Source organism: Mixophyes fleayi, chromosome 1, assembly GCF_038048845.1.
Source record: "Mixophyes fleayi isolate aMixFle1 chromosome 1, aMixFle1.hap1, whole genome shotgun sequence".
NCBI lineage: Eukaryota > Metazoa > Chordata > Amphibia > Anura > Limnodynastidae > Mixophyes > Mixophyes fleayi.
In genome coordinates this window covers 321,552,924-321,566,637 of record NC_134402.1, presented here as the reverse complement: position 1 = coordinate 321,566,637, position 13,714 = coordinate 321,552,924, and the positions used below count along the sequence as shown (strand labels likewise).

The window sequence follows — 13,714 nt, the reverse complement described above, 5'->3', positions numbered from 1 at the left end:
AATCACACATAGACTGACATAGAAGCAGAGCATAAAGCAAGACCTTATAAATAACTAGGTACACAGTCAAACATCTAAACATATTGGCCTTTTCAGTACATAGATGCATTAAAATAATTAATGTAAATATATATAAGAAGATTTTGGCAGCTTACCAGAACCAAAAGATATTTCACACTAGGATTTGACCATGCAGCAGGACTTTATTTCCTATTCACAGCAATGCACTTGCCAATCCTACTGCTAAGCCCGAAGTGTGAGGGAAAGGATTCACTTTCCTATTTGGCTGCACACAAGTGCCCAAATTGGACGAGATGCAGCATTCAGGTAACATAGTGTAGTCTAAAAATGAAGTCGCACAAAAGGCAGGGAACAGTCATCTTCAAAATGGCTTATTATCAAGGCCGGCTTCCTTTCAGGGGCAACAAATGTAATAACATGGCGCTATATAAAGAACAACAACGAGCCAATTGGCCACCTTTGTGTCACCTTTACAATCCTTATTGAAGTGCGGATATCAGACTGATTACATAAGATGATTGCGGCTAAGTTAAACACTTCAATTCTGGGGGGGGACAGGATATTTAATATACTCATACTATACAAGATAAAATTACTGTGTCGTTATCAGAATACTGGAGTGGAGCCATAAATGTTGTGAAAATGATTATACTGAAAACTCCAGCATACAAGCCTTTGATGCAGAATGCCAAATAATCATTTATTCCAACACTTGGGCAGAAGGGCATGCCATTATCATCCTTTTCTCTTACATGTTGAAATAAAGGATCCTTTCAATTGTTCCATGAAAGAGCTCAGGAGCTTGTTTTCATTAAATATATGTTAACTTTTGCCCTGGTATTGAAACGTCTACACAAACATCTGTTGATACTATAAAATACCTATTCAAAATTGATAACGGATTACACAAATGAAACTCACACTAAGGGGGGTATTCAATTGTTGCCGTTAACGCTCTCAAACGAGCGCTCTAAAAATATTAGCGTTAATACGGTAATTACTCGCTAAATTTCATCTCAAGCGAGATGAAATTCAGCGAGTAAACTACCGTATTAACGGTATTTACGCGCATATTACCGTATAAACTAATATTTTTCGAGCGCTCTTTTTTTGTTTTAGCGCGTTAAAAGCAATAATTGAATACCCCCCTTAGTATTTTTAATACACAATTATAAACAAAAATGCTTCTGTAGTCTTAACATTTGCTGCCCCTATAATATGGCAATACAGATAAAGAAAATATTACTTTCTCCCTAACATCAAATTCACTTAACTACTAGACAAGAACCACAGGTATCTTAACCATTAAGCACAATAACAAGAATAAAGAACTTACCGGTACTTGTTTTGTACCAACTGGATGCCATTATCCTAACACCTGTTGTACATATGTCACAGCCAACAAACAACATAGAAAGTTCATAGACTAGTTCACTCTGCGGTCTGAATAAATAACGCTAAAAGGAATGCTATAGCTAAAACATATTTTTAAAATAAAATGTAATTTTCTAACACATGTACACCCCCCCCCCCCCCCCCTAAACAGTGATTTCTAGCTACAATGTTAATGTCAGGTGAGCAAATCACAATGCCTTGAGACAACCTGTAAACCATTTTTGCTTTGTTTTTAAATTGTGGTAGTGACAATTTAGACAATCTTTCATTCATTCTCTGCTCTATGTTCGTCTAACTTTTTTATCCTAAACTGACTGAATAGATATAACCCAATATAGACTGCACAAGCTGGAATATGGGTGCACCTTAAGTAAACCGGCACATTGGGCTAAATTAGTATATTTTCAAAGTGTACACCCCTTTGCTAGAAACATTTAAGCATTTGAGGGTGTTATAGTAGTTGTTAGCTCAAGCAGCAGGTTGGTCAGATTCACTCCTGGATATATAGGAACAAGGAATATTAAGCAGCAAAATGATTCACACTATATCATGCTGTACAGTGTTACTTCCTTATTTCTCTTGTTATCAGAGTTTCACAGCATAAACATTTGTCATTGCTCTCCTCCCGTTCTACAGAGTATAGAAGCATCACTTTAATATGCTGACTTCCCAATACAAAGTCCTTTCCTCCAGACATGTATGAATGCTTTAGTATTTACTGATTCATATGTTCTGGAGACCTCCACAGCTCATTCATATGTAATTAGTTAAATGTTGAATTCTTATTATGCAGCCCTAAGGAAAATAATGGAAACATAAAAAAAGTGTATGACACATTCAACTAAGAATACGGTAGACATTGGCTTCCCTGAGGCTTCCGGTAGCACATAATGAAAGTAATCACTTTCTCAATAAGATATTACATACGTCTATTAAAACATACAAGTTTCCTTTCAATAATAAACTGTTATCTGAAAGTTTGTCCTGTCTATTAAGATATTTGTAAATGTTCTACAAGGCTGTAAGTTTTGTGCAGATATACTGAGTGTAAAGGGGTTTTCCACTCCACTGAAGAAGCTTACCAAATCCCTTTCCCAGGGGAGGGTTATGCTCCATTCACTGGATCTTAAGCAGGGTACCAGAGCTCACATATAGCCAGGACTTCTGCTGTTCACTTTCATTACTGCATAGTTCTCTACACTATGAAGAGATTGCATGACTCCAAGATTTGCATTTAGCGCCGCTGTATCAGATCATCAAATCTGGGCCACGGGTTCCACTAAGACCAGGAAACTATGTGTGGAATTTGTAGGTTCTTTGTGTCGGTTTGCTGCGGAGCGCAGCGCAGCGCAGCACAGCCCCCCCCCCCCCCCAACGAGATTCAAAAACACACTAGCAGGGGAATTGGCATCTACAAAAATGGACCCTAGTGTGTGTGTTTGTGTGGTGGGGATTTTAGATAAGGAAAAATGGGGGCAGGGACAATAGTGAATAATTCATTATTATCTGCAAAAAGCTGTGTAATATGGTGGTACAATACAAAAACAATTAATAAAATCGATGTGGCCTTGCCTAAATTAAACTAGCTTACAATCTAAGATGTGTGGGGAACAACCGATACATAAGGTAGCGGAGTGACAACTGTAGCTGGTGGTGGGGAAATGTGTGTGGCTACAGTAAGGCAGAAGTATTATCAGCCACCAGAAGCTGGCTGTGTTATGAATGCACAGATCCCCTGAGACTGGCCCAGCAAAGCAGTAAGTTAACCATTACTGCTCTGGGCCAGTACCACTGGAGTAGCCAAGTATCAATAGCTTAAAGGTAAATTGCTGTGATTGGTGAATGTCTATTGCAGTGATAGAAAAACACCATATTTTAATAAATAGAGCACCAAGTCCTACAGCAGCAAGCCTCTCCTCCTATTGGTGGGGGGCATGTTTGCTGACACATTCTCCACTTCGAAACCCTTTCACTTTTGAAAGCACACAAGACTTAAGCTGGGTACACACTACAGAAATTTCGAACTAACTTTTTATGCCGAGCAATTTTACATGCGATCGATGGTCCGATCCCTCGGTCCATGGACTGCATACACACTAGCCTTGTTTAGGACGATAAAGGGAAGAGCGGACGTCCCTTTAGCGACTTTTTACAGCCATGTTGTCGTGAGCAATGATTTCAATTTCGTACACACTGCAGCGACATTTGCAGGAAATGTACGAGATACCGAAGACATTAGCATAAAGGGGCAGAGCTTTAGCTATAGTTAACTCCCTTCATTTCTATAAAATAGAAGTTTAGTAAGATACATTACATTTAGAAAAACATTTAACTGCTAAAGTGGAATGCAATGAATATTCCCTAATAATAAAACCCCTTCGTATGTAATGGAATGCTTCATTCTCGGCGTGCATCATCGCTGATTGGTCCACAGCAGAAACAAACGCCCATGTCTGACTGTATAAAATGACAGAGGAACCTGTTTGGCGCCGAGGAATGTCAGAAGATGGCGAGTGAGAAAGTGACAGTGGGGGTTGCGGGTGAGAAGGTGTCAGTGGGGGTTGCGGGTGAGAAGGTGTCAGTGGGGGTTGCAGCTATGGAGACGGAGACGGAGATAGAGTCAGAGATGGTGCTGGAAGGGCCAAAAAATGTTGAAAAAGTTAAGGTGGGGTATGGAGATACTCAAGAAGAGCAAAAAGCAAATCCAATGAGCCCAAGAGCGGTGGAGATGATGGTCAAAGTACTGGACCAGGACGACAACGACATTAAAAAAGGTCAGTAGCAGATGTAGTGTACCTGTAGTGTAGATGTAGTGTCACATAAAGCAATGTAAAATGCTAATTTATAACCTAATTTTTTATGTCAGAACGAAGATTTAACGGTGAGAAGGCCTGTTTAGATACCAATGATACCACTAATGTTCGCAAACAAGGAGAAATTGAACAAGAAAAATATACTAAAGAAGTTCTACACCAAGGTATTTCAGTGAACATGTGTAGACAACTAAATTCTTTGGGCACATACCTGTACCGTTACAATAACCAAAATGGCGCCTGTTTTCCAGAATGCTCGGAGGTTAAACCCGCTACTATTGCGATTTCGCCACAGGGACCAAAATATAAATATAAACTGATAACGAGCAGTGTGAAAGGTGAGAAAATTAGAGTATTTATGTTGTAGATTATAAATTACAGATATAGAAGTTAAAAGATAAACATTTTTTATTTCCTTGTTTCGTAGATAAAGAAATCAAAGGGAATAGGAACGACATCAAGACCTGTTCTGCCACAAACCAGTAGCACCTTTAAAAATACCTTAAAAATAATATTCTGCATTATTCAGCTCTCTGATTGGTATGGGCGCGCTCACTTCTCATGCAGATCTTTCTGACAGCTGTGTGTGTTAAAATTTTTGTACCTTTTTCTTGCAAAAAAATGTTGCTTGAACACGGTGTGGTTTCTTCTGGGTAATTCACAATTATAAGTTAATAAAGGTTAATATAGCTTTATTAGGTTATTAAGGTATAAGTGTATAAAGAGTAAATATGAATACATTGCCGACAGACGCAAAGGGTAATAACACACGTGCTTTACACAGGTGTAATGGTCTGCAGCCTGACAGGTGCAATATACGTTGATACAAAACACAGTGATGTGCGGATTCCGCACCACGTGGGACCGGGATTGACATAAAAATTAACATACACACGCCCTCCCAGGTCGAGGAAGTATTGGAGGATTGTCGTGAATCGGTCGGAAGTTTATACACACTACACAGTGGAAACGAGATTGGACCGAAAATAGTAAACGGTACGACCAACCAAATGAGTCGATAATAGTTCATTTGGGCAGACTTTCGACCATCGTGTAACTGTATGTCGGCAGTTTGAGCCGATTATTGGACGAAAACAGTGTAGTGTGTACCCAGCTTAACAAGCTACACAAGCAATTTTAATCTGCAAATGATCATGTGCAAGCACTGGCCTAACTGCATGCAAATTGCGTACAACAAATACAATAGTCTAGCCATTGAAAGAGCGATAAATCTCACAATCACACACACTTTTGTGCCCTGAGGGATTACATGAGATCTTTATTCATGGGCGCTTATTGTTCAAAATGGACTGATTCAAGTGAATTAGATAAAATTAAACATTTTATTGAAAATACATGACACTCAAACCATGTAAAATCCACACATCAGTTATAAAGGGGAGGTTGACCAAGCTATATCACACACATCTGAAAACACAATGTGACATGTGTTTGCAAACAATTAGTTGAATGCTATTTTTTGAGGGTTGAGGGGGGTTTCTTTAATTTTTGTTTTTGGTTTTATTTTTATTATCATAAATGTTGGTGTAGTATTGGTGTAAACTCCAGATTGATTTGACAGCAGTATAGAGCAATCAAAATAGATCATTGGAAAGTTCAACAGCACATGGTGAATCAGTTATTGTAAAGTATGAAATCTAGTAAGTGTGTGTGTGTGTGTTTTTAGACACTGGGTACCTAATATGTAAGAAAAACACAAAAAAGCTGTATGCACTAGCTACCGCTTCATCAGGGGTCTTCATTACAACTGGCCACAGTTCATTTATGCTTTTAGAACATTGATGCCAGGACGAGCCACCCTGTGGCTCTCCAGGTGTTGTGAAACTACAAGTTCCAGCATACCCTGACAGCTAGTGACTGGCTTTCAGCCGCCAGAGCATGCTGGGGATTGTAGTGTCACAATACCTGGAAAACTACAGGTTGTCCCGGTCTGTTCTATGGTGTAATTGTAATGTATTTTCTGTAAAAGTTTTACACTTTATTGTACTATATAGATCTATATATATATATATATATATATATATATATATATATATATATATATATATATATATATACATACACACACACACATACATATATATACACACACACGATACTGTGCAAAAGTTTTAGGCAGGTATAGAAAAAAAAATGCTGCAAAGTAGCAATGCATTCAAAAATAAAAGTGTTAATAGTTAATTAATATTTTTTTTTCTAGTTCTGACCCAAAGGGCTGTAGAGAGGTACAATAATGAGTGTCTGCAAGCAACAGTGAAACATGGTGGAGGTTCCTTGCAAGTTTGGGACTGCATTTCAGCAAATGGATTTGGTCAGGATTAATGGTGTCCTAAGAAATACAAGCAGGTACTTATCCATCATGCAATACAATCAGGGAGGCGTCTGATTGGCTCCAAATTTATTCTGCAGCAGGACAACAACTCCAAATATACAGCCAATGTCATTAAGAACTATCTTCATTGTAAAGAAGAACAAGGAATCCTGGAAGTGATGGTATGGTCCCCACAGAGCCCTGATCTCAACAACATCATCGAGTCTGTCTGGGATTACACGAAGAGACAGAAGGATTTGAGCAAGCCTACATTCACAGATCATCTGTGGTTAGTTCTCCAAGAAGCTTGGAACAACCTCCCTGCTGAGTTCCTTCAAAAACTGTGTGCAATTGTATCTACAAGAATTGATGCCGTTTTGAAGGCAAAGGATGGTCACACCAAATATTGATTTGATTTAGATTCTGTTCATTCACTTTGCGTTTTGTTAATTGATCAAACATAATCTACTAACACTTCTATTTTTCAAAGCATTCTTACTTTGCAGCATTTTTTTATCACCTGCCGAAAACTTTTGCATAGTACTGTACATTATCTACTGTACATTATCATCAACATTTACTTATGTAGCATCAGCAAATTCCATATCGCTTTACAATTTGGATACTATATACAGATTAAAAAGCTCTGACAACAATTGTGTTCTTTTATTCCTATCCATATAGTGCATTCACATTGCTATGCAGCTGAAAATACAGGTGTGGCGTAGGGTTGGAATATTTCTTTTCTAAAAATTATACTTTAGCTCCCTGTTTTAATGCCATAAAAAAAAAATCACCTAAAATAAACTTTATAGCTTATTACTTTCCTTTTTAAATAAATATAACCTTTTCAATTGCACAATTTTATTCTCTTTACACAAGGGAGTTATTGAAGGAGAACACTGCTCCACTTTGAAAATACACATATTTACATTGCTAATTAGGTACTCCCACTTTTACCATTCTTTGCCCAGGGCTACTAGAGTTTGTGATTTGTCAGACATTCAAATGTTAAAAAATTGTAATTGGGGGGGGGGAAAAAAAAAAAAACATACCAAATGCATTTGCCAAATATAGAAATCTTTATAAATCGTATTAGCAATTTAAAACATAGAAAAAATTGTGGTATTAGTAGAAATGCATATTTAACTCACGTATTCATGCTACAATAACGTTTGGCCTTTGCCTGTATGTTTTTCAACAGTGAACTGAATGCAGAACCTAATGTTTTCTTGGTCCGTGTATTTTATTGATTTATATGTTTGTTTGTTTTTAACCTACAGAAACCTACATTAAAGTGTATTCTAGTCCAAAAAGCTAGTACTTTCACTTGTGATTATGGTCACTAAATGAAAGACAGATTAATCAACTTTGCAATGCTTATGTATAAATTGGTACCAAACACACAAATGGATATTGTGTTGGGCACTTCAGGACTGACAACGTAATCTGAAGCTTGTCTAGCAGTCAGATATAGATACTCAAAAATAGCTCCTAGGATTTTTACTAAATTTGGCAAAGACAGGACAGTAACAAAGACCGAAACTGCAGGTCTGTTATGAACAACAGGGAGGCGTCTACTTTTATATTGGAATAGTAATGGAAATTAAAAAAAAAAAAAAAAAAAAAAGATAAAAGAAAAATCTAACAGGAATATGCCTGATCTGGTAAACTTATACACCACATTATGTATTTTAGTGTCTAAATAGATGTCTAAATGTCTTCAATAGGTATCTACCAGACACCTATTGAGGACATTTTTCTGCATGTTGATCTAAAAAAATAAATAAAAAAAAAATACATAATTTATTTATACACACACACACACTCAAAGGAAAATGAGAAAAATGTATTCATTAAAACAGGGAAGAAAAGTTAGCATCCATATTAAAGCTAAACGTAGTACACCCAAAAATGACTCATAGAATAAAAAAGTCAAATTATGAATGTTATTGATCAGATGTAGCTATGGACTTGATAGCAGTCAGACACGGAAAAAGTTAAGCGGTTCCTTTCACTTTGGCAGATGGGGAATCAGACAGACATTCTCTAAGAGTGTTTAAGCTACAGGAACAAATTCTGTGTGGGCAGCATATATACAGATATAACCCACTACATGTGGTAATACATAAAAAGGGAAATACATAGTGGGTTGCTGATTTGGTACAGAGTTTCATACTAATTATTTACATTTTAAATATGGTGAGCCCTAGTGCATTTCATTTATCACAGAGTACTACCTTGAAATAAAGTTTGGTACATGATTATGACCAATCAATATGTACAAATTTGTCTTGCAATGTAAAGTAAAAATTTAAATTATACCACCAAATATATTCATTTTTCTATAATAATTTTTTTAATGTTTCTTGTCACTTTTCTTTGTAAGAAAGATCTCAGCTTACAAACTGGGAACACCAATACTATACATTATAACACTGTCTGTATTAATAACAAAGGTTTGAACGGGCTAGCTAAAACACAAAAAAACTCAAATAAAAAGATCCTAGACAGGGATATCAACACAGACATTAAATAAGCTAACTTATGTGTGTTAAATGCAGCATGAATGGACCTACAGTACTGTGGGCTGGGAGTGGACTGCCAGGCGTCAGACCAGCTGCCCAACAGAAGAGCCATGCATTGTCTTTTAAGGAATTTCTCTTTGGCTTGATCCACGTCGCCAGCCTGCCCACTCCTTACAAATTCCAACCTATTTCTGTCACTTCCCTGATATGAAGACATGGGGTAATCACTTCATATCGTCACTACTACAGGAAAGAAACTTTTACATTCCAGGCCACTTCATTAGATCAAACCTTAGCCAGCCAGATATTAACTGTCCAACGGGAGTTAAAAGCCTACAAAAAATTGTGAGCATTAAAAGACAAAATGGTCAGTAGACACTACAATTAGAAGAACAGCTAAATCATTACCTTCAAATGTATGTAAACTGCTTTTTTACATAGGACATACGTCATCCTGACAAATTCACTCCACATGGAGTACTGGTTGTGTTGAACAGTTCATCTCAAATGAAGACCAATTACTAAATGAAAAATTTAGCGTAGAGTTATAGAATCGGTGCACCAATCTAATAAATGCAATGGATTTATTTCATGAATGTCAGCATTTTTACAAACCAACCAGTGTACCTTTTCAACAAGACTTATTAAAAATATTATTTATAAAAAAAAAAGAAATAGTGGTGTGCAATGTGGGATAAAGGAGGTGAAATGTATAGGAGAAAGACCCGTTAAAGTTTATTGGCTTTATCTGTGTGCAGTTTGTATGTTCTCCCCGTGTTTGCGTGGGTTTCCTTTGGGCACTCCGGTTTCCTCCCACACTCCAAAAACATACTAGGTTAATTGGCTGCTATTGAATTGGCCTTAGTGTGTGAGTGTGTGAGTGTGTTTTAAGAAATTTAGACTAAGCTCCAATGGGGCAGAGACTGATGTGCACAAGTTCTCTGTACAGCGCTGCGGAATTAGTGGCGCTATATAAATAGCCGATGATGATGATGATGAGGGAATAAGGGGGCAGTTCAAACAATAAATGGAAGTGTAAAATCAAGGGGTTTGTAAATGTTGCACAACGCCATTTTATTGCAAGTGGAGACCTACACAAATTTTATTGCCAAATAAGATATACATCGAGTCACATAGCACCACATTTATCTATTTATAAAAACACCAACACTGGGGATGAACGATCGATTGATAGAATTCATCTGAGAAAGGCATAATGAAATTCTATGATTGAGACAAATTTGAAAATTGCACAAGTCAAGATGTCAAAGTTACAAGAAAACAAATTTATTATGGAGCAAATGAATACAGTGAAGCTTTATACAGAAAGCAAAAAAAACTAGTAATACAGTGGGGGAATTCAATTGACCGCGAGATATTTTTTTTCCCCGCAGTGTTAAGAAAAAAATCGCAGGTTTTTAACTACTATAGCGACCGTTTTTCGTTAACGCAGCGTTACAACTCGTGCAATTCAACTGAAAAATAAGTAACGCTGCCCCCGCGGGTTAATCATTGGTGTTTGCGAGTTTTTAGCGGCGTGAAGGGGAGTGTTTAACGCAGTCATGTATAACAAAAAAAAAGGATTGGCATACATTAGACTGCATTACACAACCATTCTAATTGATAATATCTACATTATAGTATTTTAGCATTTTTTTTTTTCGCTATTTTTTATTATGGAATCATCTATACCATGTCAAAACACATATTTGTACACAAATAATATATTTAATTAGCGATTTTTATTTATTTTTTTACAACAAAATCAACTTTTTACATGTATGCATTACTGATAAACATAGTTTATCTTTTTTTTTTACATTACTACATGATTTCAAACAGTTTTCTTAGTTTTTTTTTTATTTTTAGCACACCCCAAAGAGGTGCGACATAAAACAGCATATTGGCCCGTTTAACGTGCCACGTTAAAAAACAATTGAATAGCTTTTAACGCGGCGGGCACTCACCCACCCTACACTTTCAATAGACCTTCTCCTGGAGCGCGAGAGGACCATTTCATGGAAAAAAATGGAGTGTTAAAAGTGGGAATGAATTGTGGATAACGTTAACCTGCTCGAAAATTATAAAAAAAAAAAAACAGAGTTAAAAATACGTAACGCGGTGATAAAAAATATCTTGCGGTCAATTGAATTCCCCCCAGTGAGTATGATTATGTCTGCGAGACTATGACCCAGGTGTGAAACAGTTGTGGAAGAAAATGAGACATGGTAATTTGGAAGAAACATACATCCATTAAAAAAAGAAAATCCTTTCCTTGTTTCATTTCATGTAAAGTCTCTAAACCTCTGAAATAAGTTCATTAAATACAACATAACTATTAAACAAGTCTACATGACAAAATTAAACTAGCTAAAGCATATAAGTACAACATGTCTGCGTGGAGCATATAAGGACAGCAAAGATTGCAGGTCACCTAGCAGCAAATAATTACACAGTGCTGCAGCCTAAGCAAGTCCTACACAGCCTCAAAGTGTATCTTATAGAATGGAAATTAAAAAAGCAAGGAATATTTACAATAAGAGGATTATTTCTATTAGATTACTAGCAAAACAGATTTGTGATTAGGATGGACAGGCTGGCCAATAAGTCTTTGTAACTATTTTGGAAATACTTTCAAACTATTTAATTTCTTAAACCCTGTATCTCAAATAAAACAAAACAAAACCATATCCATTAATGGGCAAGAAGGCTGGAACTAATTTTCAGAACAGTGCCTCTTCATTTGTTTCAAATAGCACTATAGATTATCTCTCTTCAGCTGTCCTCCAGGAATATGTCACTGTCACTCATAGCCTTTCAGGCTCTGAGAGCTGTGTGCTTCTGAGGACTACAGCTGACAAGTAACCATTTATGGCTACACAGGGCACAGAGACAAGACACTCCCATATGTACAGCAATCCAGGGTGGCTAGTGTGGGCTGTTCATGACAGTGCCAAATATGGGAAGGCAGATGGGGGACACCCAAAGCATTCCTAAACTAGGGAAGGGACTACAAGCGGGAGGAAAGAAAAAAAAAAAAAAGGAGAGAGAGATGGGCTGGAAAGGAGTATAAAAAGCCCTGGCTTTCACAGTTTGTCGTTGCAGCTGCAGAATACAGCATTTGGCTTTCCAGTTAACAAGTTGAAAGGTTCCTGTTCCATCCAAACATGTGTGACGACGAAGAGACAACCGCTTTGGTCTGTGACAACGGCTCTGGCTTAGTGAAAGCTGGATTTGCAGGAGATGATGCACCCAGAGCTGTATTCCCATCCATTGTGGGCCGCCCACGTCACCAAGGTGTCATGGTAGGCATGGGACAGAAGGACTCATATGTAGGTGATGAAGCACAGAGCAAGAGAGGTATCCTCACTCTGAAATATCCCATTGAGCATGGAATCATCACGAACTGGGATGACATGGAGAAAATCTGGCATCACACCTTCTACAATGAACTGCGTGTGGCCCCTGAAGAGCACCCCACTCTGCTTACTGAGGCTCCACTAAATCCAAAAGCAAACAGGGAAAAGATGACACAAATCATGTTTGAGACCTTTAATGTTCCTGCCATGTATGTTGCTATCCAGGCTGTGCTGTCTCTTTATGCATCTGGTCGTACTACTGGTATTGTGCTAGACTCTGGAGATGGTGTCACACACAATGTCCCCATCTATGAAGGTTATGCTTTGCCCCATGCTATTATGCGTCTAGATCTAGCAGGCCGTGATCTCACTGATTACCTTATGAAGATCCTAACTGAGCGTGGCTATTCCTTTGTAACAACAGCTGAAAGAGAAATTGTACGTGACATTAAAGAGAAGTTGTGCTATGTTGCTCTGGACTTTGAAAATGAGATGGCCACTGCTGCATCATCATCTTCCCTGGAAAAAAGCTATGAGCTGCCTGACGGCCAAGTCATTACCATTGGTAATGAACGCTTCCGTTGCCCAGAGACCCTTTTTCAACCTTCCTTTATTGGTATGGAGTCTGCTGGTATTCATGAGACCACCTACAATAGCATCATGAAGTGCGACATTGACATTCGCAAAGACCTCTATGCCAATAACGTTCTCTCAGGTGGAACCACCATGTACCCAGGTATCGCTGACCGCATGCAGAAGGAAATCACTGCCCTAGCTCCCAGCACCATGAAGATTAAAATCATTGCCCCACCTGAGCGCAAATACTCCGTCTGGATTGGAGGATCCATCCTGGCTTCTCTGTCCACCTTCCAGCAGATGTGGATCAGCAAACAGGAATATGATGAGGCCGGACCTTCCATTGTCCACCGCAAATGCTTCTAAATATGTATATTTATGGTGCAGCATTCTATGTATGAATGGCTTATACATGAACCTGAGAATTCATGCAATATATGGACTGTATTCTAACAAGACACTTAAGTCAGGTGTATTTCACCTACCTCTTGCATTTTGCCACACTCTAAATAGATACGCAAATATTGTTTATTTATTCATTGATCATATAAATATGTATACTTTTTTTGTTTGGAATAAATTCTCATTTCAAAACCTGTACAATCGTATAATACACTTGATCTCAAACGGCTGCTATGATGACAAATTAAAAATAAAAATAAAAAAAAAAGTGACAAAATATAGCTATTA

At 37.6% G+C, this 13,714-nt stretch overlaps 2 protein-coding genes across 3 annotated transcripts in view; one reads left to right on the top strand and one right to left on the bottom strand.

Moving 5' to 3' along the window:
- MED13L (mediator complex subunit 13L) overlaps window positions 1–13,714 on the bottom strand; it is a 144,342-nt gene that overhangs the window by 101,726 nt on the left and 28,902 nt on the right. The window lies entirely within an intron of this gene.
- LOC142159172 (actin, alpha cardiac muscle 1) lies at window positions 12,124–13,633 on the top strand. Its single transcript, XM_075213832.1, has one exon. The coding sequence runs from the start codon at window positions 12,257–12,259 to the stop codon at window positions 13,388–13,390; it is 1,134 nt and encodes a 377-aa protein (XP_075069933.1). The 5' UTR covers window positions 12,124–12,256; the 3' UTR covers window positions 13,391–13,633.